Below are 26,812 nucleotides of genomic sequence, written 5' to 3' on the forward strand. Positions count from 1 at the left end.
TATGGCAGATAGGATTATTATATGGCTTCCAGTGAACTCCTGCTTCTCATTTGAAGTTTTGTTAGAGACCACGCTTTTAAATAATATCTCTCACATTAAAGAGTAGAAGAAATCTGTCAGTTATCTTTTTTTACTGAAATGATTAGCGCAGGTATTGTCTCAAAGTGCTGTATTGCATCAGCACGGCAATCTGACACTTACATGTAAACGCTGTGCTTTAGCTAGCAAAAATGTATAAAGTGCCAGTGACTAAGAGGATATGCTACCCCAGCTCAGAGCAGGATTAATTTCAAAAATATCTTTTTTTAATTCAATGGTTACATAAAGCAGATGATTTTCAGTCAGAACAATCTAGATTAGCTTTTTATTGGGGTTGGATAGAATTAATGGAGTTTTCATCTATTTTCACCCAAAGTAGTTTTCCATTGACTTCAGTGGGGGTGAGATCAGAAAGCAACTTATGTCCCATCAAAATCAATCACCTGACTAAGAGTTTACAGGATGTAAGCTCCTCAGGCATGGTTTTGTCCTTCATTTGTCTGGAAACTGCCTTGCATGCCTATGATGTGATTTCAATGATAATAATAATAATAGGTTAATAATAAGGTTAAATAGGTTACTATTACAATTCTCCTTCTTCATTTGTTTTCAGCAATACCCACAATGTGCTGGGCACTTTCTAATCTTAAAAAAAATAAAATTAAAAATCACTCCTCTGGAACATTTTACAGTGAAAAGGAGACAAAATAGGCAAAGAATGTGAGAAAGTGTTGGGTTAATTTTTACTAAATGATGTGAAAGAAGAGGGAAATTTCTTTCTGTGTTTTCTGTGTAGAAGAGGGTGCTTAAAATTATCATGAATCTAGTTGCTGTCTGTGCCCCTAAGAAATGTGTATGGTATAAGTCAGCTTTTGTAAGCCATAGTGGCAAGTACCATATTTTCTTTTAACAACAAGGTTTTATTTCCTATTCCCAGATTCATAGATTTTAAGGCTGGTAGGTACCATTAGGATCATCTTAGTCTGACTTCCTGTATAGCACACAACTACCGGATGCATCAGAACTAGTTTCCATAAGGGGATCACAAAATTTTCTTTTTATTCTATCTCAGAGGCATTCTATAATTAATGATGCTGCACAGCGATATCTACGTTATAGGGTAGCATACAGAAATAGTGCCTCCTTCATTAGAGGTACTGCGGGCCCACTTTGCTGGAGAAATTGGGAAGATGAGTTATGGCCAGATCCTTCTTTCTCTTCAGCTCTGCTGAAATAAAGATCATTTCCTTTTTCTCTTTCACATGTTCTAAAAGAACATTAGCATTTTTAGTTAATTTATTTTTACAAAGCTGTAACTGTCTCATGTCATTTTGTAATGATAGGCCCTGCAGATAATTAATAATTAATCTTTTTTTCTCTGTTTTTTTCTCCTGACGCCAAGGTTGAAATGTGATCAAGTGTAAAATTACTACTTTTTCGCTGGCGCTTTCCAAGGTTCCACCTGTAGGAATTAGACTCCCCCAACTCCCAATAACTTTCAGTGGGAGTTCAGTGCCTTACTCCCATAGGCGTCTTTGAAAGTCCCAGACTCTATTTGTACTCTTCTGCCTTCCAATAGGTCTTACTGATGGGACTTTTCCTCTGATGCTTACGAAGGAATATTACAACTTCAGGCATCTGTCCCACAATATGTTAGGGCTAAAGGGTTTTATTTGTATGTCTTTTGCTGTTCTTTTTATCCCTATCATTCTGACTTGCTGCCTGCATTGTAGCTGCTGACCTTTACTGACGATCTCCTCTGACATCCAAGCTAAATGAGTTATTTTCCATTGACAAGCAAGGGGGCATTGTTTGGGTATGTGCTGCAATATTTGCATTGCCAAAAGTCCAGCAACAGAGTATGCAACCCATCCAGCTTATGCCCATGGCTCCCTTGCAAGGGTGAGCACCACAGGTCAGGATTTAGCCCTATTTCTATTTTACATTTACACTTGGATACTAAATAAAAAGCTGGTTTTCCCACTGAAGTATAAGATCATAGTCAGTGGTAAAGTCCAATTATTGTTAATGGGTGTGGTGCATGTGACCTGTTTCATTCAGCCAGGAAAGATTTTATCCTAAACTGTCAGTATACGCCAGTTATGTATGTTTTATTTGCATATGGTGTATTTTATATATTAATTTTCTGAGGTCAACATTTCTTACGGAAACTGGCAGGTTCTTGTTTTGTTCTTCAACAGACCTTTTATTAATACACTGCCAGCTACGTCCAATGTTGTAAGTACATGGCTTTGCAAAGACTGTGCAGCAGTCTTTTTGTAAAAGTCAACAGTCTGTGCAATTTTATCTTTTCCAGTGTAAATAAGATGTTACATTGTCTTCGAAGATATCACAATGTATTATTGGTTTTTTCAAGATTACAGCAGAATACTCTATTTAAATGAACTAAGATACAGATCAGTTCATTTGTTGTTCCCACACAGTTGTTGTGCATGGCATCCTAACAAGATAGTTTTACACCCAATGAATTTTATGCTCTTATTGCTTGAAAGATTTGTTGTGTGAAGAGAGAACTGTATTTCATGTAAATCCATGAGCCATTACTCATTTGGTCGTCTGTAATTTATAACTAGAATGTACCACTAGATGGCAGTCTCTCCACATAGGCAAATAAAAGCATGCATTATACGCAAATCAAACAAATCCTCTGATATCCAGTGTTGTTTACATTGTATTTCACAATAGTTGTCTTGTCCAGCTGATTAAAATTTAGATGTATGTTCTGTCTAATGTCGAAATTTGTGTAATGTGTTAGGTTCCTTCATCATTCACATGCTGTAGCACTCAGAAAAACCAATCAATGACTCCAATATCTAAACAATTGGATACATTAAACCTTATGTCACAGTAAACATGTATGTGTTATTTTCTGTTTACACTTAGTTTGCCAGATCTGTTACACTGAGTGATCTTTTCTCTTTGTTTTTGAACAGGGGTTTTTTGAAGAAGAGGAAGGTAAAGAATATATCTATAAAGAACCCAAGTTAACAGGGCTGTCTGAGATCTCGCAGAGACTGCTAAAACTTTATGCAGATAAGTTTGGAGCAGACAATGTGAAGATGATACAAGATTCCAACAAGGTATGGGAGAAATGCTGCCCTTAGATGCATGTTCTTTCAAAAACACATGCTGCACTTCTGTGAATTGGTTTGGTAATTGGTGAAAAACCTGTTCCTTTCATTCAAGATACTATGGGCTGGATTGTGGAGTTACCACAAGCCCTGAGTAAGAGGCAGCACTTAGTGGCAGTGATGCAGGAGCAGAGTTACAGTCTGGTCCTGGTTCTCTCTTAATCCAGGGGTATATTAAGCAGTGCAAGCCTTTTACCTGGCACTGCTTAGTCTACCTTCTGCAATGGTTCCACTGTACTTGCTGGTACGTTAGGGGGATAGTAAGAGCTCCACCCCCTTCCCATCCCATCCTTCTCAGATCCGGGGGTGGGGGGCAAAGGTAGGAATAAAATCCCATGTGGGTGGCTCTCCCACTCTAAGACTGTACTTACCCTGTGAGCTGGGGTGTGACTTGTCCCCTGTCCCCCCTTGGGTACACATACTCATGCTAGCTCTCATCAAGCTAGCAGGAGTACAAATAGCAGTGTAGCTGCAGTAGCATGGCTGGCAGCAGCTGAGTACAATCCCACCTGAAACTGGTGGCTTCAAAGCCTGAGCTCCAGCCCAAACCACCACATCCACACTGCTATTTTTAGCGCTCCAGCTCAAGCCCCACTAACATGGGTTTGTCTACCTGGTCTGGGTGGCTTGCTCCCAGCTGCAATGTAGACAATGACTCATGATGTAGGCAGTCCATTGAGGGGAGTAATGAGTCACATGCCCCCTGCTTCCCTGCATGGGTGAGTGCCATGGGTCAGTATTTAACCCTATTATTTTATATTCAACACCCATATACTAAATAAAAAGCTAGTTTTCCCACTGGAGTGTAAGATCACATAACCACACTTTACACCACATTGGCATTCTCTCTGTAAGGCTGTTCTGGGAGCCAAAGATTTAACACTGTTGTGATACCATAAACGTTTCCAAGAAGGTGTTTCTAATGGATATGAGCAAAGTACGGAACTAGTATGCACTAGTTTTATAACAAAAATGAGCCATGCCTTCTTGTAGGGCCTAGGGCTGCACTGGCCTGGTGATGTGGCCGAAGGACAACATTGTAATCACAAATGTGATCACAATGTACATCACAAATATGTATTACCATTGCAAGGCAGAAATTGGCTATTTTCTTTCTAATTCATTCAACCCAGATCCAATGTTGCCATTGAGCTGTACTCAAAACTCCCATTGACTTCAACTGAAAAACATGCCCCACAGTCAGTGATCTAAGTGTTAATGTATGTGTCCAACATTACCTTTAAAAATCATGAACTGTGTTTACACAAATATCAATAAAACCACAGTGGGTAAAAACAGCAAGCCTGTAAACAACACTCAGAGATTGTATTAATAATAATACTAAGTCAGTATCAGATACCTTGTTTCATCATGTGTAACAATGTTAACACAGGTCAACCCCAAAGACTTGGATCCAAAATACGCCTATATCCAGGTCACATATGTCACGCCTTTCTTTGACGAGAAGGAGGCTGACGACAGGAAGACCGACTTTGAAATGCATCACAACATCAACCATTTTGTATTTGAAACGCCTTTCACGCTGTCAGGAAAAAAACACGGAGGGGTAGAAGAGCAATGCAAGAGACGCACAATCCTGACAAGTATGTTGCTGCCTTTTTTCTGTTAAGAGTTCTGACTATAAGAAAAAAATTGCATATGATTTCAAAGGGCAATGCTGCTCAAAAATCAGTGAGCATAATATGGTCCACAATCTGTTGTTTGCCGATAGTTTTGTGTTAAGTGAGCAATAATCATTTGACTGTGTCCGTATTTCTGTGCATAGTCTTTAATATGCCCAAATTGCACACATTATACGATTTTGCAGACAATTAAATAACAGAAGAAAAATGATCTGTTTGTAGAATAATCAGCTGACATTATTCTTCCTTGTTACTCTCCTCTCACTCACCCCACTTTCACAGTAGAGTTACTCCTGATTTATACCAGTTTAGTGAAATCAGAATCCTCATTCTTTATTCTTCTTAGCTTGCATAGACTAAAGATAAAGCAGAGTGGACCTTGCAAGATTTACCTGTTTGGAAAAATAAACCACTTCAGATATGAGTATTTGCTAAAAATTAGAACATGATACCAGGTTTACAGAAGGCTACTATATAATATATAATAACTATATCAAAAACATAACCCCATATATCTTATGTCTTGTCAGTGAGAGATATGCCCAGAAATCCCTGTGTTCTAAGACAGGAAGGTACCCTTTTGCAAGAAGTATTGCAGGCACCAGTTTCCATTGAATCAGATTAAACTGTGGTGCTGAACAGAAAATGTTCAGCTTTTTGTCATGATTGAAATCTCATCTTAAAGAAAAGTGATAAACATCCATGAAATTACTGCTAAAACTTGACATATCTGAAATTTTGGATGAGTGTACAAGAAACTGTCTGAAATGCACTTGATGAGCTTTGTTCTCACAAGTAGAAATTAATACAGAGGCTGACATTCACGGAAAGACTTCAAAATGACAGAAAATTTAGAGCCCATTTGACTTCAGGATATATATTCTCCCCAAAGGGCCAAATGGGAAAAGCTGCCTGCAGCACAGACTTAGTCACCTAAATGTTTTGTGGAGTCAAGGTTGAAAAATACCTGATATCTGGAGGCATCTCTTTTATGATACAGCTACAAGGGCGAGGGAATGAAGCACAGAGAACAATGGCTGTTGTTCAGTATCTGAGCAGTACTGAGTTCTTTGATGTTGACTTTGGGGTGGGGAGGGAATAGTACTGTTGAACTGAAAGTGCGTGTATTACGGTGTTAGGGTATTAGCCTACTGGTGTGTAAACTTTTAATCAGTAGATAGGGTTGTTTCATCAGCTCCCTAATTTCCTTAGCCCTGCTGCCTGGCCAGATCTGCTCCAAAGCATGCACTCAGCCTCCATCCTTTGCTTTATGTACTGGGCTGGAACCTTATGTCTCTCTCCAGCTTCACTATCACTTGTCCATTGCTCGCCCCACATCCACCCTCCCATCCACTGTCTCATCCCACTGCTTCAATACATTAGATTTTACATGGATAAAATGGATACATTTTAGAAGTTTTTACATTTATAGAAATTATACACATAAAAATGAAGCATTTATTGTTTACAAGAGAACTGGATGTAACACTGGAAAGAGGAGCAGCTGTGGGGGTTGAGGCAGCAACTGATGTGCATTGGGGAAAGAACACTGGACACTCAGGGCAAGTGTAACCCACTGGTCAGGTTATACCGCCTCTGGAAATTCCCACTGCGTGCATCTGGCGAAGCGGGTATTCACCCACGAAAGCTCATGCTCCAATACCTCTGTTAGTCTATAAGGTACCACAGGACTCTTTGCCACTGGTCAGTGTGTATTATGGGTGCCCAGTCTACAAAGGATATGAGTCTTTTGCAACCCCACCTACAGAGCCGTGGCTCTTTAGCTCCAGCAGTAGCAGCTCATGCTTTTAGCTCTGGAGCTCCGTTGTTCAACTTCCAGTGTGTGGGCCAAGATGGCAGCCATCACGTACATTGGGGCTTGTCCAGGGTTCCAACTGATCGGTAACTGATGCTCACCATTGGGTTACATGGGGCTGAGGAGGCTTCCTAACGTATGCAGAAGAACCAGAAAGGAGCCTTAGGACGGGCAATTTTTTCTGCCAAACTTCCCAAGGTCCAGGAGACAAACTCGCTGAGTCACTTTGCTGGCTGAGCTGTAAGGAAGTACGTTGGATAGAGCTGGTTAGAAATTATCTAAACTGTTCCTGGAAAGGGGCTGGTTTTCAAGAATTTCCCATTTTGGAAAAGATTTTGGGGGAAAAAAAAGTTTTGAAATTGTCAAATCATCCTGTTATGATATTTTCAAAATCAAAAAGTTCTCTTTTTCATGTTGAATTTTTTTGTTTCAAAATGTAAGTTAATTTATAGTTTATAAAAAAGATTAAAAACGGTCAAAATCCAAAAAAAAACATTTTGAAATTTATCTTTTTTAAATTTCAATTAACCAAATATTTTTTTCAGATTTTCGATTCATGAAAATGTTTGAGATTTTGACTTTTCATCCGAATTTGGGACAGGAAAAGAATTTGAAATTCAAAAATTCTCACAGGATGATTTCCTTCCCAGCTCTTGCTTTTGATGAGGCATGTCCTCTCAGTCTGCTTCTCTTTGTGAATATGACAACAGTCATGTCGGATAATTACTGTTTCATGATTGATTTGTTACAGTTAGCGAATGTAGGAGATCTAGGCCTCAGCTAAGCAAAGGGTTAAGTTCATGCCTGTCTTTCATTATGTGAGTAGTCTTTTTGATTTTAGAGAACTGCTGAAGGGCCTAAAGTTAAACACAGGCTTATGAATCAGGGCCCTAACACAGAATAAGAAAGATGTGAATTTTAAAATCTGTCAGTTTTGAGAGTCATGTGCTGTCAGGGTCTGACAAATATACGAGACAAATAGTGCTAGATCAAAATGGAACCGGAAATGACTGCATCAAAATATCTGTTTAGACCTGCTGAGCCAATCCTGTACATGTATTAATTTTCGTGGACCACAAAGGTGTTTATAAAATGGAAAAAATGAGTGCAGTCTAAACTATGAACCCCCTAGCATTGCTTCCAAAATTACCAGCTTGTGGGAGTGGAATTTCTTTGACTGTTTTACATTTGTTTTTGAGCAGCCAGTCATTTCTTTCCGTACGTGAAGAAGCGTATTCAAGTCATAAGCCAAACAAGTACAGAACTGAACCCCATTGAAGTAGCTATTGATGAGATGTCCAGAAAGGTTTCAGAACTTAAACAGCTTTGCACAATGGAAGAAGTGGACATGATTAGACTGCAACTCAAACTTCAAGGAAGTGTTAGCGTCAAGGTAACAATGGCTCAGTTTTATGTTTACGTACCAAACACCTTTTTTATTTGGGTCTTTGCAACTTGTGGAGCATATTTAATCTATTTTACTCCAGGGTATTCGAGTCTTGTTCCAGTGCCCATTGAAATCAGTGGAAAGACTCCCATTGACTTCAATAGGTGTTGGATTGATGCCTGGCAGTGTTGCTATAATTAAGTCTGTTAGGGTATATTGACATTGCAATAAAAGAGTCCTGGCTGCAGCTGACCTGGGTCAGCTCGCTGAGGCTTGCAGGGTTCAGGCTGCAGAGCGAAAAATTGCAGTGTAGATGTTCAGGCTCAGGCTGGAGCCCGGGCTCTGAAACCCTGAGAGAGTGGAGGGTTTTTTTAGCCTGGCAGCCAGAGCCCCACAAGCCCAAGTCAATTAACCTGGGCTCTGAGACTTGGTGCTATGGTATTTTTCTTGCCGTGTAGACATACCCTTAGTGTTCCTCTAATATATGTTAAACTCTTTCTAACCTGAACAGCCTGACCATATTAAACTAAAGCCTGGTACTCAAATGAGCATTCAGATACTTTTTTAATGAGAACCTTGTACAGGTCAGTTTAATGATTTCTTATGTAGAAAAACTGAGATTAGAGAGAAGAGCATATTTGGCCCTTGTGATTCAGTGTGATTCGTTTTTCAACTACATTAGCTAAAGTCCAGTGCACTGTTTGCATATGAAACTTTCTAAGATATTCATCTATCTGGCACATGGGCCCAGATCCTCAGTTGGTGTAAATCAGCACAGCTCGTTTCCTTTCAATAGAGCTATTCCAGTTTACACCTGCTAGGGATCTGACCTACAGTCTAATTTTGGTATTTTTGTTAAATTGAAATACCTACCATATTTGTATTTGGAAAATGGCGCCTCGGAAGATTAACAATTTCTCTTAAGTCATTGATTCAGAACAAACGTGTGGAAGATAAATACCGATGTGTTTAGCTTCAGTTGTGAAATGCTTTTGGCACTTTCCTGAATGCAGCTTTATGCTAGGCAGAATGTCTTCAAGATGCAGAATACGGAACAAAATCTCTATTCATATTCACCCTGTACTATCCATTTGAAGTCAGTGTCATTTCACGCACTGTAAGCACAGAAATTGACCCTGAGCCTTAAACAATGAGAATTATAAATTACAGTCAAAGTGTACTGTTCTGCTCCCTAATCCAGGTGCTTTTCCCCCAACAGGTAAATGCAGGACCAATGGCATACGCCCGAGCTTTTCTTGAAGAAACAAATGCTAAGAAATATCCTGATAACCAAGTCAAACTTCTGAAGGAAATCTTCAGGTAAACATACTGGTTTTAAAGTAAACATTAGACTTTGTTTGGCCAGTACAAACAGATGAGAAACATTCAGTGATATGACATGAAATTAGGCAGAATGTTTTATGTAGGACTAGATAAAGCCACGTCTTGCAATTCGTTCTTGCGTAAAATTTCTCTTGACATCTGTGTAAATCACATTGGCCTGAGTACTCCTAGGGATTTATAACTGAGTGCCATAATTTGCCCCAACTAGTATATAACTTTAAGTTGGGGGCATAATATTTTTTCACTGGAGTTTTTTGCACAGATGTTCTTTGGTGTATGTTTGTGCTTATAGGCAGTTTGCAGAAGCATGCGGGCATGCTCTTGAAGTTAACAAACGCCTTATTAAAGAGGACCAGTTAGAATATCAAGAAGAAATGAAGTCTCATTATAAGGATATGCTCAGCGAGCTCTCTGAAGTCATGAATGAACAGGTCAGATGTTCTATTTTAACTTTTGCTGGTGGGGATGGAGGTGGCTATTTGTTTCATATGATGAATGAATACAGTTAACTTCAGGGTTAGTACAATTAACCACAAGTAAAATACTAATAATGCAGACTGCAACCAAGAACAATGCAACAATTATTGTGCAAACTTATTTGTGCAGTTTGACCAATGCCACTCAATCCTGACCTGTATAATTCCTGCTATATTATGTGTAAAGCTCACTAACATCCACCAAAATAACTAAACTGCCTTTTATTCACATCTTTTGTTATTTCGGTGCAGTGGCTGGGTGTGGACTCTTTTACTTTAAATTAAGAGTGTCTTGTTTTGATTTAGGTCAAGTAATAATTTATCTACAATAAGAGATTCCACACAGAAACTGAAACCAAAATAACAAAAAGGGTGAATTAAAACCAATTTAGTTACTTTGGTGCATGTTAGTATGTAAACAGCTCTAAATTGCACCTGGAATATTTTCACACATGAACAGGTAATTGTACGTGAAAAGTGGCTAACTGCACATATAAGTACCATTTGTATACAGAGTTGCCCAGTTTACGTAATTATCAGTGTCATAATTACTGCTTTCTAACAAGGATATTTAATGAACACCCCCTAAACCCCATGGCAGCTAATTTATATTATATATCTTCACGAGTAAGGTTAATGATAACTACAGCTTGTTGAATAATATAAGAAGTGACTCATAAATGTATTTGCAAATAAACATGGCAAGTTTGCTTCACTATCATTGCGCCACATTCTCATGTGGTGCAAATCAATGTAGCTCTGTTAAAGTAAATGGAAATATGCTTATTTCCACCAGCTGGGAATCTGTTCCATTATTTGCTATGATTTGTTATCTCAGGATTCTGATTACCACTAGTTTATTTGTGAAAATGTTTGTTGAACTCCAAACATTTCATACATTTTATCATATTCTTCAAGAAAGTCATCCAAAAGTTTTGTGTTAAATTTAGAAGTGTTGAATGTGTCATTTTTTGCTCATGGGTCTCCTGTTTAAATAGTTTTAATTATCCAGTCACTCATCAGAAACAATTAACATGTGACTTAGGTGAACAAATTAGGCACCACAAATAATGAAAAATGAATAGGCAAAATGAACAAGATACTAGCAGTCCACAAACTGAAATTTGCATAAGATATTCAGTGAATACTTTTCAAATACAAATATGAACCTGAATATCATTTAGCTGTACGTTTTTTCAGTGCAGGAAAATATTGATAGACTAGTACATAATTACTTGTACATAACAAGGCTTTTATTTTTCCAAGGGGTTTAGTAACACCAAAGCCTGTGAGAGCAAAAGCCCAGATAGTTGGTTATTTCCTCAATACCAAGGTGTTTTGAAAATCTCTGTTAAAAAACTAACTAAAAAATGTGTGTCTTCCTACAGCCATCTTGTTCCAGCTTCCTTTCCTACCTGGCAGGTTTCAAAAAGAAAGACCTTTTGCAGCTTTCAATATTTTTCTCCCTGCCAGTTGACCAGTGTCTTTGGAAACCATTGTATCATATTCTCACCAGTGTGAAAAGAATATTTATGGGCACAAAACACCAATTCTCTGGAAAGTTCTTCACACTCTAGTTGCTGTGTTCCGTTAATAGATCTCTGAGAAATTTGTTTTTTGCTGTTGCAGAAATATAATTAAGGGCAAAAAAACACCAAATATTTTGCTTTCTGAAAATCTAGCAATAAAACAGGATTTTTTTCCAGCTTTCCAAGCAATATGATTTTTTTGCACAGCTCGAGCCCTCTTGCTTCCCTACTTCTGAGCAGAGAGCACCATCACCATACATTTTACACACTCTAAATTGCAGCTGAAATATTTATTTCACAGTGGGAAACATCGAGGCACTAACATAATGGTACCATGTTCTCTACAATGACATTATGGTCTGGTGTGTTGCTCATTGTTATATTTGAGGCTGTTTTGATAGCACACCCACTGACAGTGACTCTCTCATTACATATTCTCTTCTCTCTTTTTTTTTTTTTTTTCTGGCAGCTCTGTCATGGTCCATGCTTATACAGCTTCTCTTCTTCCCTGTCTAACATTTCCCTCAATACTGTAGACAAAAGTGGTATGTTTATTTTTCTTATGTCTATACTTTCCTTTGATGTCACGTGCTTTCACTTGCTGATTTTGTTTTACCTACATTTTACGTCCATTTAAGTGTCATGTCTAACTCGTGTTGAACCCAGTGAGGGGTTGGGATGGGAGACATGATACATGTGCAGTCTGAGTTCATGAACAACCTTGGCACTAATGATTCTTGCACTGTTAGGATCATGGAGCTTAGCAGAAGGTGATATCCTCAGTCTTTGGTGGGGAAGTGCATTGTCCATGATACGGCATGGTAACCTGCTAATACCAAATGGCTGGAGAAGGATCACTTTCTGCCATCCTTGCCATAAGGCAAGTTCTGCAATGATGGCAGTGATGGCTGGAGGAGGGGGTCAGGAACACACATCTTAGGAACTGCCCAGAAAAAAAAAAAACAGGTGTAAGAGCAGCATTGTGTCGTCTGTGGCACAGGCTGTGGGAGCTCATGCACAGACAGTAAGTGTGAGTCCTGGGGAAAAGGATGGCAGCTGTCTCACCACAACCCCGGACAGAAGAGTAAGCACTGTGTTTGTGTATGAAGGTGATTTGGAATTCCAGGGTGGGGAGGGGTATTGGTGGAAAGGGATCTCAGAATCCTTCTGTACTTACTTTCTCTAGAAGCCAGGAGTAATGAGGAATAATGTTTGCCAAATGCCTGAGAAGTACCTTTGCAAAAGGAAAGGGGAAGGAGAAAACTTTTGAGTTTCCAAGGGGACAAAATATTGCAATAAACACCTCTTTTTGCGCTCTGTGTACTTGTTCTGCCTGTGTTGTTTAATCTTTACATAAATGTTTATTTTATTTCTAATAGTTAAAGATAATAGCCCAGTTCTACCTTGAGACATAAGTTCACAGCTCTTATTGGCTCCAGGGAGTATGTGAGGTAGAATTGGGACCAATGATTATACAGACATGTATGCAGAGATACTGTTAACTGGTGTTAGGCAAAACATTCAGATTTAAGAAACCTATTCTGTTTAAATACTCCATTGCATTCTTGTGACACCAAACACAACATCTTTGTGCTACTTCATGAGAACCAGGAATGTAAGCTAAAACTGACCTATTTTCATTATTGATGCTAAGTAAAATAGAAAAAGTAAACACAATCAACATAAATGATAAATAGCAAAATAGGCTTCTAGGGCCACATTTTCAGGTGCAATAGGAAAGTCATGCAAAATGCACAATCACTAGTATGTACAAAATCTTTCTTTGCATTTATGAATTGTGTGTGCTGAAGTCTGGGTTTGGATGCACAGTAACCCACCTTGCAGACCCAAACACCCGTTTGCATGCATAGATGCAGGATTTCATTTGTGTAATGCGTGCAAACTCAGGGCCAGATTCTGCCACCCTTATTCCCATTAAGTAGTATCTTACTCCCTGAATAACTGAGGTCCATGGGTCTACTTGCAGAAGAAAGTACTAGTCAGTGTAAGAGTTTCAGAATCTGGCCCCCTTTTTGCAGTGCTTTCCTATTGTACGTGCGGGTTTGTCCTTTACAATCCTTTCAGATGTAATAATCTTCAGTGTAACAGAGGTAAGGGTTTGTCTTTTTTTTTTTTGTCTTTTTTCTTTTTTTTTTTTTTGTAAATGTGACTGTTATGTCCAGATTGTCTCTTTAAATTTTTCTAAGCCTAAGTAATCATTATATGCTGGAGAATGCATATTTCATGAGCTCCAGGACAAGAGAAAATTCTTTTCAGTCACTCTTGTCCCCAAGATCAATATTCATTAGGAACTCTGATGGTAGCTAATCCCCAAGTAACAAATAAAGTCACAAGAAGGAGTTTAGGAGAAATTCTAACTTCTTTAGCACAATTACTGCCAATATCTTTGTTTTAAATTCAGACTTGCTAAAGAAGTGTTGGCAAAGACAAGAAACACTGGTGATTCCTAGTGGCTTGAGCACTGGCCTGGGACTCAGGAGACCTGGGTCCTGTTCTCAGCTTTGCCACCAAGTGACCTTGGGCAGGTCACTAAAATGGGGATAATGATATTGACTTCCTTTGTAAAGCACTTCAATATCTATGAATGAAAAGCACCACATAAGAACTAGGTGGTGTTGTTATCCTCAAAGAGCATCATTAAAGCATTGTTATATTCTATTATCCACTATTGCCAACTGCAACATGTTGTGAGACAATGATAATGATGTTATTTCTGGAAATGTTTCACTTCTTCATGTAGTCTTCCTTGAGAGAAGACAAGCTCTCAATCTATTATTATAATAAATGGCAAAAATAAATGTTACTGGGACTAAAGGAAACTTTTTCTAGCAGTTGTATATATCTTTATCACAGCTGACAGTGACATGCGGCAGGGGGAAACATTTTTTGCTGTTGAGTTTCTCTCTGACGCATCTAGGTCTAATTGTCTATGTGCCTTACCCTACATACCCTTCCTAATGCAAGGGAGGCTTGCCGAGGGGAGTAAAATTGTGCAGGCTCTATTACTGGCCCTGATCCTGCTATCAGGCAGATCCTTGCAACTGCCTGCATCCCCATGCAAATCAGTGGGGTTCTGTATGGGCACAGTGGTCCTACAAGGGTCTGATCGCAGGATTGGGGTGTGCATATGCAACATTACAAGTGGTCAAATAGAGGTAAGTCTAATGAGTTTATAAAGTGTAGGTGACTACTCAATTTGGGATTACTTGACGGTATTGTTGAAAAAACATTGTTTAGGGAAGTATGCAGTATGTTGATTGACAGAATGTTGAGGATTCCAACCAGGGGCCCAATTCTGCTGCCTTAATTCCGGAAACCCTCTTAATGAGAGAGTGGCCTGAGTAATAACTGCAGGATTGGGTCTCCAAATGAAGTTAATTTTTTGAACTACAAGTTTCCTTTATCAAGCATCTAAAATAAATAATGCATTATTTAATAAACCAAAAATATAAGATAATTGAAAACAGTAAAAATTGTTGAAATAAATACTCAGTGGGTTCATTTTGTTTTCATCTGTTTCTTTAAAAAAATTTTAATAAAAAGATTATGCACAAGGAGGATCCAGCAAAGCCACAAGGAATGGAACGAACCTATTCACGAACCTTCAGTAGAACAAACACAGCCCTGCAAGAGCAGTGAAACCAAATCCTGACATTTGACTGAAACATCTGTGACTTTTTGCATACCTCTGGAGGACGTTTTTTTTTAATGTAAAGTGATCATGAACAATACCATGAAAATGGATTGTGCGGTATGGTTTTAATTTATTGGGAGTCTTCACAGTGATAATATTTTTTAAAACTGCTAGCTTGATTTTTTTTGCCCAACCTTGTATTTGTACATTTCCTATCTTTTTTTGTTTGTTTGTTTGTTTGTTTGTTATTGAGAAGTCTTTATTAAGCGAGGCTGAATATGAAATTTCCATTGAACGCTTAGCTCCACAGCAAGCCCTAAGTTTGCTGTAAATGATAATATATCTAATACTGAGTCCTAGTATACATATATTTTAAAGGTCAAAAGTGGGTGTTTTATAACATTTAAGTATGTCACAATTGTAAATAGAGGATGTGTAAAATATGTCATTTTTACAAAATTTAAAAGACTATCTTTTTAGTTAATAATAAGTGTACTAAAATATGAATAACTTTTCAGATACAATTATATTAAAATATTTGTGTATGTGTACAAAAAATGGCTATAAAGATTTCTCTTTGAAGACAGTTCATTGGTTTATAGAATTAGAGAATTATAGAAATGTAGGAGGGAAAGTCTTTTGGACTAAGTATCTAGAGCATCCCTGACAGGTTTTTGTCCAACCTGGTCTCAAAAACCTCGAATGATGGAGATTCTAAAACCTACCTTGGTAATTTGCTCCAGTGCTTAATGACCTTACAGTTAGGAAGTTTTTCCTAATGTCTAACCTAAATCTCCATTGCTTCAATTTAAGGCCTTACTACTTGTCCTATCCTCAGCGGATAAGAAGAACAATGTATCACCCTCCTCTTTATAGCAACCTTTACATACTTGAAGAGTATTGTCATGTCCTCTCTCAGCCTTCTCTTCTCCAGACTAAACAAACCCAATTTTTTTCAATCTTTCCTCAAAGGTTTTCTAGACCTGTAATAATTTTTGTTGATCTCTTTTGGACTTTCTCCAGTTTGTCCATGTCTTTCCTGGAATGTGGTGCCCAGAATTGGACATGGTACTCCAGTTGAGGCCTTATCAGTGCTGAATAGAGAGGAAGAAGTACTTCTCGTGTCTTGCTTACAACACTCCTGCTAATACATCTGAGAATGATGGTTGCTTTTTTTGCAACAGTATTACATTTTTGACTCATATTTAGTTTGTGATCCACTATAACCCCCCAGGCTCTTTTCTGCAGTACTCCTTCCCAGGAAGCCATTTCCCATTTTGTATGTGTGCAATTGATTATTTCTTCCTAATTGTACTTCGCAATTGTCCTTATTAAATTTCATCCTATTTAATTCAGACCATTTCTCCAGTTTGTCAAGGTCATTTTGAATTCTAATTCTTTCCACAACAGCACTTGCAACCCTTCCCAGCTTGGTATTGTCTGCAAACTTTGTTAGTGTACTCTCTGTGCCATTATCCAAATCATTTATGAAGATATTGAATAGAAGGGGATCCAGGACAAATCCCTGTGGGACCCCACTAAAGATACCCTTCCAGCTTGACAGTGAACTACAGAAAACTGCTCTCTGAGTACGGTTTTCCAACCAGATGTGCACCCATCTTATAATAGGTTCATCTATAGGCTATATTTCCCTAGTTTGCTTATGAGCAGGTCATGTGAAACAGTATCAAAAGCCTTACTGAAGTCAAGATATATCACATCTACTGCTTCCCCCACATCCACAAGCCTTCTTACTTTGTCAGAGAAGGCTATTAGGTTGGTTTGATATTATTTGTTCTTGACCAATCCATGTTGACTGTTACTTATCACCTGATTATCATATAGGTGCTTACAAATTGATTGTTTGACTATTTGTGCCATTATCTTTCCAGGTATTTAGGTTAAGCTGAGTGGTCTATAATTCTCTGGGTTATCCTTGTTCCCCTTTTTTTGAAGATATGTATAGTGTTTGCCCTTTTCCAGTCCTCTGGGATCTCTCCCATCCTCCATGGGAGAATGGCTAATGCTAATGGCTCAGAGATGTCTTCAGCCAATTCCTTAAGTATTCTAGGATGTATTTCATCAGATCTTGCCAACTTGAAGACATCTAACTTGTCTAAGTCATTCTTAACATGTTCAGATCCTACCCCATTTACATTGGTGTTCACTATGTTAGTTACCAGACCACTGCAAACCTTTTTGGTGAAAACTGAAACAAAAAAGGCATTTAATACTTCGGCCATTGCTAAATTTTCTGTTGTTGTCTTTCCTTCCTCATTGAATAATGAACCTACCCTGACCTTGGTCTTCCTCTTGCTTCTAATGTATTTGTAAAATGTTTTCTTGTTATCCTTTTATGTCCCTAGCTAGTTTAATCTTGTTTTGTGCCTCGACCTTTCTATTTTTATCTGCATGTGCTTGTGTTGTTTTTTTTAATATTCATCCTTTGTAATTTGACTTAGTTTCCACTTTGTTGTATGACTCTTTTTTGAGTTTCATGTCCTTGAAGATCTTCTGATTAAGCCAGGGTGGTGTCGTCTTATACTTCCTTTCGTTCCAAAGCATTGGGATAGTTTGTTCTTATGCCCTTAATAATATTTCTTTTAAAAGGTGCCAACTCTCCTGAATTCTTTTTTTCCCTTAGACTTGCTGCTCACAGGATCCTACCAATTCTCTGAGTTTGCTAAAGTCTACCTTCTTGAAGCACATTGTCTTTTATTCTGCTGTTTTCCCTCCTACCATTCCATAGAATCATGAACTCATGATCACTTTCGCCCAAGCTGCCTTCCACCTTCAAATTCTCAACCAGTTCCTCCCTATTTGTCTTGTCAAATCTAGAACAGCCTCTCCCCTACTCACTTTCTCTATCTTCTCTAATAAAAAATTGTCTCCAAATGTATTCCAAGAACTTTTTGGATAATCTGTGCCCTGCTATATTATTTTCCCAATAGATGTCTGGGTAGTTGAAGTCTCCCATCACCACCAAGTCCTGTGCTTTGGATGATTATTTTAGTTGTTTAAAAAAAGTCTCATCCACCTCTTCTTCCTGGTTACGTGGACTATAGTAAACCCCTACTTTGACATCAGCTTTGTTTTTTATCCCTTTTATCCTTACCCAGAGACTTTCAACACATCTGTCTCCCTCTTCTGTCTCTACCTCAGTGCAAGTATATACATCTTTGATATACAAGGCAACACCTCCTCCCTTTTTTCCCTGCCTGTCCTTCCTGAACAAGGATATAACAATATACCAATATTCCAGTCATGTGAATTAGCCCACCAAGTCTCTGTGATGCCAGTTATGTCATAATTGTGATTATTCACTAGTATTTCTAGTTTTTCCTGTTTATTCTCTATACTTTTTGCATTAGCATACAGATATCTGGAATGTTCATTATGTTTTCCCTCTATATTCCTTCCTGTTTATCTTTTGTCCCTGCTATGGTTGCCCATGTGCCCCCAGTTTCCAACCTTTCACCCAGGACTCTGTATTCTGGACTTACCTGTGGGCTTTTGTCTCCTACTCCCATTGAACCTAGTTTACTGCAATTTCTGTGCTCTCCAAAACAATGGAAATGAAAATGTCATATACGTTCATGATATATTCCATACAGATTATCAAAATAGACATTTGCCACAGGTAATTGGACATTTCAAGAGATCTCCAGTTTCCCCCCTCAGATTCCAAATTTGGAGCTGGACTATGGCCTTTAGCTACTGGTCTGTATTGGGAACAGTGTGGAATTGGACTATATCATTTTTTAAATTCCCTATTGAATAACTCCTATACTCTCATAACATTCATCCCTTTGCTCATAGATGCTGGGCTGGCGGCCTTTTTTTTTTGTATTCTTTTATATATTAATTTGGTTGTTTTCACCCTTCTATATAGACTATCTCCCTGATTCTCTCAAATGATGAGAGAGAATGCCTCTACCTCTAGAGAATGCCCTCTCCCTTGCATGGGTACCTGAGGCCCCCAGGGAATAGAGTGCAAGAGGTTTGAAATTGATCAGTTATGCTATGCACATGATGTTTCTAAAGATGTCATTGGGATCTTCCTCTCCCCCTCCAACAGTTCTTCTTCTAGTAATGTCTCTATGGGAGCTCCACTCCAGGTGTGCTTGTGCCCCCTGTGCCTTTGATCTAAGGTTTCTCATAGCAGTGTCCGTTTGGCCCATGCACATGTGTTACTCAGCCTCATGCCCCATGCTATTGTTATGTAGCACTGCACGGGCTAACCATCCTTTTCAACCAGCCCAGCTTGAGATGGATCCTTAGCTAGTTGCCCAAGTGGAGTTTTGCCTCAACTGTGTTCTCTTAGATTTTGTAGTTAGTGTTAGTAATAGTTGTATTCGTTTTTAAAATAAAACAAAAAAGTGTTATGTATAGCTTTTAGATAGTTCCCCCCAATCCCTGGGGAGGTTTTGCCCTTTCCAAGGGTATGCCCGGTTCTCCTGGGTTCAAGCATTGCTTGTTGTGTTGGGAGGCAATCCTGATGAGCCACAGACACTCCCACTGCATCCATTGCCTTGGGGAATCTCATATTTCCAAAAAGTGAAACTTATGTCTGGAGTTCAAATATAGCACCAGAAAGAATAGGGAGATAAAACTTTGACTCCTTTTGATGGAGAGCTTGCTGTGTCCAGCTTCTGACCCAAGCCAGGAGCTCCCACCATACATCGGTCTCCGAGTAAGTCAGCTGCCTCCTCTATCTCTGATCTGCACTCCTCAAGGGTATCTAAGAGGAAGATCCAAGCTTCCTTTCATAAGTCTTCCAAAGACCATGCCCTGAGTTCTCCAGGTAGGGTATCTACCTCAAAGAAGTCAAAATTTTCAGCTCACCTAGATCCCATCGGTCTCTGACATGGTACCCACAAGGCAGCTGGTTCCTTGCATACTGAGAGCTCCACTAAGCATAGAAACTCTGAAATATCAGGCCCAGAGAAAACATTGGTATCAACAGTAGACCACAGCAGCAAGAAGAGCTCTACTATCTTACCAAAAAAACCCATTTGGGCTCTGTCCAGAATACCCCAGAGCATTCAAAACTCACAGTACCATTGCATCCTTCAGCTATCATTACTTGAGCTCAAGGCCTGGATACAGTACCAAAAACATTTTCAGTAACACAAAAATTAGTTTTCCCAAGACCTCGCAGCGTCCGAGACTCCTGATTCACCATTTCTCAGCTTGGATCACTTCTCAGTACTGAGAACTGCCAGATATCCGGACACCCATCCAGTACCAATGATGGTACATCAAGCTGCTTCTACTGCCCCACCATTACCAAGTGACTTATAGGAGGAGGATTCTGATGAAGATTTTGCCTCAGCCTCACAAATATCTGTACAAGGCTCTCCACTCTGCCCCATGAAAGTTCTTTTCCTGAAGTCCCTGAGGAATGTGAGCTCACTCCTGACAGATGTCCACAACTACCATCCCACTGGGGCAAGCACCTGTGGATTCCACCGCCCATGCTGTATGAACCACCCTCTTGGCCCTACTGGGACCCCTTTGTGGCTTATCGCCATCAATTCTCTAGGGCAGGGGTGGTGAACCTCCAGCCCACGGGTCAGATCCAGCCCGCTGCTTAATTTAAACTGGCCCATGGCAAGTCTCCACACCGTGGGCTGGAAGCCCCAAGCCTCGGTGGCCCTCCCTGGCAGAGGGGCAATCAGGGAAGCTCTGCATTCTGCTCCCGCTCCCAGTGCCAGCTCTGCAGCTCCCATTAGCCAGTAACCGTAGCCAATGGAAGCTGTGGGGGCAGCACCTACAGGCACGGGCAGCACGCACTGCACAGAGCCCCCTGGCTGCCCCTCCGCCTAGGGGCCAGACATTCTGGCCACTTCTGGGAGCCATGCAGAGCCAGGGCAGGCAGGGAGCCTGCCTTAGCCCCGCTGAGCTGCCAACCAGGAGCCATCTCAGGTAAGCGCCACTTAGCTGGAGCCAAAACCCCCAGCCCCAGGTCGGAACTTTCTGCTGCACCCTAACTCTCTCCAAGACCTCACACCCATATCTGCACCCCAACCCCCAGCCCTGAGGTCCCTCCTGCACCCAAACCCCCTCCCAGATCCTGCACCCCTACTCATACCCCAACCCCTTGCCCAGTTCGAAACCCCCACACACTCTAAGTCCCACCCAGAGCCCACACCCCCACCTGCACCCCAACCTTCTGCCCCAGGTCGGAACCCTCTCCAACACCCAAACTCCCTCCCAGACCCTGCACCCTTGCCCCAGCCCTGAGCCCCATCCCGCACTCCAAACCCATTAGCCCCAGCCTGGAGCCCCCTCCTGCATCCCAAAGTCCTCTTCCCCCGCCCGACCCCAGAGCCTACACCCCCAGCCAAAATCCTCACCCCCTCCAAAACCCCAACCCTCTGCTCCAGCCCGGAGCCCACTCCCACACCCTGAATCCCTCATTTCTGGCCCCACCTTGGAGCCTAGGGGAAGCCCCAAGCCTCCGTGCCCCACCCCTGGGGGGCTGTGTGTGGTCCTCAACTGATTTTTTCTGTGAGTGAGTGGCTCCTGTTAGAAAAAAGATTCTCCACCCCTACTCTAGAGCCTTGAGCTCTGCCCTTCATAGAGATAGACAACCCTCCGCACCCTCCCTGTCCAGGAGACCAGATCCTCAGGAAGAGACCTTTGAGGAACAGGAGGCCAGAGCTGAGGAGGTCTCTAGATTTGCACAGTAGTGTGATCTCAAACACATTGCACCAACAACCTCATCATTACAAGGTGTACTGGACTACATTCTAGAACTAAAGAGTTTAGGATTATTGCTGAGCTCCATTACAATTCATCTGGCAGCCATCATGGCCTTCCATTCTCCAACAGATGGTTACCCTGTATTTGCCCACTAAGCAAGGTTCCTCAAGGGCCTCAATAACCTTTTTCCACCAGTTAAACACCCTACTCCAATTTGGGTCCTCAATTTGGTCCTTAAATGCCTTACAAGACCACCATTTAGACCTATGGCTGCCTGCTCACTCTTCCATTTATTGGTTGCTATCATGTTAGCTTGATGAATGGGGAAAATAGAGGTTCTTATGGCATACCCTTTATTCACGATATTTTTCAGAAACAAGGTTACATGACCACACCCCAAGTTTTTGCCAAAAGTGCATTTTCATTTCCATATTAATCAACCCATTCTGCTCTCCATCTTCCACCCTAAACCTCACCGGGCTAAGGGGGAGACGTTGTTCCACACACTTGATGTCAGGAGAGTCCTGGCTTTCTACCTTGATAGGACTAAACCTTTCACGAAGACTCCCAGATTGTGTGTGTCAGTCGCAGACAGAACAAAAGGAGCTTCAATCTCTAAGCAAAGGCTCTCTAGGTGGATAACTGGCTGCATTAGTAGCTGCTACCAATCTCATAATCTCAAAGCACCCACTGACATACAAGATCACTCCATGAGATCTATCGCCACCTCCACCGCCTTTCTTAAGAACGTTCTTATAACTGAAATATGTAAAGACAACATGGGCTTATATGCATACATTCGCTGAACATTATGCAATAATTCGCAACTCTGCTTCTGATACTGTGTTTGGCTCAGCTGTACTTTCTTCCATTCTGGACCAAACTCCGAAGCTCCCTCCTCTTTAAAGGGGAACTGCTTGGTAATCAGGTAGAGTGGACCACCCATAGGGACACTAATAGAAGAAGATATGATTACTCACACTGTGCAGTAACTGTGGTTCTTTTAAATGTGTGTCCCTATCTGTGCACCACTGCCTGCCCTCCTTTTCTGCTTCGGAGTTCTCTGTCATGGGGCTTCATGGTAGAGAAGGAACAGTATTATATAGCAATAGCATATGGCACAAGGCTGAGAGACATCCATGCGTGGGCTTACTGGACATTGCTATGAGAAATCTCCTATTGAAATCGCAGGGAGCGCAAGCGCACCTAGAGTGGAGCACCCATGAGGGACACATCTTGAAGAACCACACTTACAGCACAGGGTGTGTAACCATTTCATCCTTCTGCCCCACAAACATGTCTGAGTCCAGAACTGCTTCCTTGGGGTTACTGAGATTATAAAGGACTGCAACTTAGTGCTGCTGGGAGTAATGGGGTGGTTTCTACGCTCCTGTAGACACAAAGTCCTAGATCCCTGGGGATGGGGTGAAAGAGGTCCTCAGCTAGTCTACTCCTTCTGCCTTCTGGTACTGCTGGCACTGGTGGCTACTGCTGCTGACTCTTTCCTTCCTGGGAAATTTGGCAGAGACCCGCCCCGTATGGTACTCCTGAGTGGGGTGTGGGAAGGAGCACCTGGGACTACATGCCCCAATAAGCCCTGATTCTGCTATGACCTCATGCAGATGGGCCGCTGCACCTATACAAATCTTCTGTGAAGTCAGTGAAACTCTGGCAGGGGGAGGTGAGGGGTGCAGGGAACTTCTCTGCGCAGGTTTGCTGAGGATTAGGGCCTAAGTCTTTTACTGTGGGTGAGGTCAATTTACATTTCACATAGAGGAAAAAATAATTTGCTCTGATTCAGACCCCACTGCATTTGTTTTGTTTTTAATTCAGAACTTCTGAAAGTAATAACAGAAGACAACGTCATGCCCGATATTTGAATAAGTGTTTCCAAATTAAATACTACTTCAGTTCTTACCCTGGTTTTCATCTCTATTATTACAAGGGCATTTCCATTCATAGGATTTTTGTTTTAACTAGATATAGCAACTTTGGCAAATTGAAGGCTGACTGATGTGGGATTGTGCAGCTGCACCGTGCACAGAGCTAATTTCTTCTCCATTTGTGTGATGACAGCGTTAGCTCATGACTGTAATTATAGATAATTGCTCAACCTTCCACCTCTATAATACACTGCACTGAGTGACGTGCTTCTCTGTGATGAAAATCAGGGTGTATCTTCTTATCAGCTTCAGCCACATCATCAAATGAACAGACATTTGTGTTTCTAGTTTGCTCAGCTCTGCCCTTCAGTTTCTACCCTGTTGGAATTCAGTAGGTTTACTGAAAAGAATAAATCCTAGCTCAAATGTTCATGTTTTTACACAGTTTATATTATACGTAATAATACAATAATATTAAATTGCACAGTGATCTGGTCTAATGGAATTAGTGATTAGTCCATAAGAATTGGCATAAACAGTGCCTATAGAATGAGTCCTTGACCATTGATCAGATAACAGAATCAGCTACCCTTGTTGTAACTTCAGTATAAGAGGTCAAATAAATTTGTCATCCGGCTCCATTACCCTCACTGATTTTACACCAGCCATTAATTTCGTCCTTTGTGTTTATCAAGATTCATGTTTTATGGGTGAGGTTTTCAAAGCCACCAAGGTGATTTGGACAAACCCAATTCCTATTCATATGAATGGGAAATGAATGTCTAAACCCCCTTTGCATCTTTGAAAATCCCATTCTATATTTTCGGTAGTGTGGTGTTCACCCAGGGAATGCTGTAAATTGTTGACTGCCTTATCTCAAAATAAAGGTGTTTTCTGAAAAATGTACAGATTGTCATGAGGTCTTTTATTGTCTCTCAATAACTCCCACATCAAACTCACTGAGTTCACATAAGAACGGCCATATTGGGTCAGACCAAAGGTTCATCTAGCCCTTCTGACAGTGGCCAATGGCAAGTGCCCCAGAAGGAATGAACAGAACAGGTAATCAAGTGATCCTTTCCCTGTCAGTCATTCCCAGCTTCCGGCAAACAGAGGCTACAGACACCATCCCTGCCCATTCTGGCTAATAGCCATTGTTGGACCTATCCTCCATGAATTTATCTAGTTCTTTTTTTAACCCTGGTATTGTCTTGGCCTTCACAACATCCTCTGGCAAAGAGTTCTACAGGTTGACTGTATGTTGTGTGAAGAAATACTTCCTTTTGTTTGTTTTAAACCTGCTGCCTATTAATTCCATTGGTGACCCCTAGTTCTCGTGTTATGAGAAGGATTAAATAACACTTCCTTATTTACTTTCTCCACACCGGTCTTGATTTTATAGACCTCAATCATATCCCTCCTTAGTTGTCTCTTTTCCAAGCTGAAAAGTCCCAGTCTTATTAATCTCTCGTCATACGGAAGCCATTCCATACCCCTAATCATTTTTGTTGCCCTTTTCTGAATCTTTTCCAGTTCCAGTATATCTTTTTTGAGATGGGACGACCACATCTGCACACAGTATTCAAGATGTGGGCGTACTATGGATTTATATAAAGGCAATATGATATTTTTCTGTCCTAATATCTATCCCTTTCTTAATGATTCGCAACATTCTGTTTGGTTTTTTGACGGCCGCTGCACATTGAGTGGATGTTTTCAGAGAACTATCCACAATGACTTCAAGGTCTCTTTCTTGAGTGGTAACAGCTAATTTAGACCCCATCATTTTATATGTATAGTTGGGATTATATTTTCCAATATGCATCACTTCGAATTTATCAACACTGACACATGTCAAAGGGCTGGCTTTCTGACTGCCAGCCTCGTACACGCATCTGGGGATCTCAGAATCCTGCTCTGTTTCTGGCTCTTACCTGATCACTTGTATTATGAGATCTCTAGATCTGAATTTAGCAGACAGCTATCCCAGAGGGTATCTTCTTACCTGCCATGCTTGGACATTTGCAACATGGATATGAGAGAGCAGTTAGAAAATGTTATTTTTGGTCCTGATCATTGACATCAAGGGACGAGATAATCATGTTGTGGGCTGACTGCTCCTATGACAGATAGCCTTTGCCAAATTTGGGAGGGATAGTAATAGATATGGATGTGGCTCCTTCCTTCCCAACTGGGACATGGAGTTGCAGAGTTTTCATCACTGAGGACACCACTTGACCCTGTAATTATAACTTAATTAACAATTCTGTTGAGGATGCAGGAGCCAGAGTTGAATCCAGCTCCCTGGCCCACAGAGGTGTTGGCTGTGCAGTGCTAAGAGGACTAAAAGGTACTAAACACTAACATTTGACATTAAACTAGTCAAATTGGACAGGATCCACACAATGAGCAGAACTCTTAACTAAGAAGATGCCATTTTCTTATAGTCACTGCTCTTTAATCTTGTGGAGTTTCCTAGTATCTGCACTTATTCCTGTTGCATAAGGAGCTCCAGTATTGGAGCTTCTATTCTTGGTAGTCTAGCTACTAGAAGGCAACATGATCATATATATGTTGTCAATATTACATATTTTTACACATGGATGATTTATTTTGTATCTGGTGTAAAGTTTACAAAAGCACCTAAGTCTTATTGAAAATCAATGGGTCTTAGGCTCCTAAGTCACCTAGGCGCTTTTGAACATGTTAACCTTGTCAGAAAATTTAGCCAAAAACAAACTTTTGAGAAAATATGGAAACAAACATGTTTGTGATTTATTTTTTCATTTTCTGACAAGCTGTAGTATGATGTATGAATAATGCAGATCTGGGAGACTAAACTACAGAGAACACGAGTGTATTTTTAGAGAAGTATGATTGATGTGAAGTGACATATAACAAAGCACACACTCGAAAATTTCTGCAGTTGGAAAGCTTCTGTTGTTTCTGGTGATGTGTCCTATCAGTGGGTAATGCTGGAAACTGTAGAATCTTTGTAAATGGTGCCATTTTTTAAAGATGGCCACCATAAACATATTGGCCAAAATTTAAAAAAATGAGACGCTGCAAACTCTTAGATATGTACTTAAGTCTATGGGTGAAATCCTGGCTCGGTTGAACTCTATAGGAGTTTTGCCATTCACTTAACTGGGCCAGGATTTCATTTTATGCAAATGAGTA

At 40.4% G+C, this 26,812-nt stretch overlaps 1 protein-coding gene across 50 annotated transcripts in view; it reads left to right on the forward strand.

The window, feature by feature from the left end:
* DOCK10 (dedicator of cytokinesis 10) overlaps window positions 1–24,538 on the forward strand; it is a 247,285-nt gene extending 222,747 nt beyond the window's left edge. For 35 of the 50 annotated variants that reach the window (XM_043523131.1, XM_043523120.1, XM_043523127.1 and 32 more), the window contains 6 exons: window positions 2,994–3,140; window positions 4,585–4,795; window positions 7,853–8,043; window positions 9,257–9,357; window positions 9,674–9,812; window positions 14,951–24,538. In XM_043523131.1, coding sequence (XP_043379066.1) covers window positions 2,994–3,140; window positions 4,585–4,795; window positions 7,853–8,043; window positions 9,257–9,357; window positions 9,674–9,812; window positions 14,951–15,046 — 885 coding nt within the window. In that variant the 3' untranslated portion in view covers window positions 15,047–24,538. Of the gene's footprint in view, window positions 1–2,993; window positions 3,141–4,584; window positions 4,796–7,852; window positions 8,044–9,256; window positions 9,358–9,673; window positions 9,813–11,855; window positions 11,932–14,950 lie in introns of all 50 variants that reach the window. The other 15 variants (XM_043523117.1, XM_043523109.1, XM_043523113.1 and 12 more) reach the window with 1 other exon arrangement.
* Window positions 24,539–26,812: the final 2,274 nt, after the last annotated feature.

The sequence above is a fragment of the Chelonia mydas genome, chromosome 9 (genome assembly GCF_015237465.2).
Source record: "Chelonia mydas isolate rCheMyd1 chromosome 9, rCheMyd1.pri.v2, whole genome shotgun sequence".
NCBI classification, from domain to species: domain Eukaryota; kingdom Metazoa; phylum Chordata; order Testudines; family Cheloniidae; genus Chelonia; species Chelonia mydas.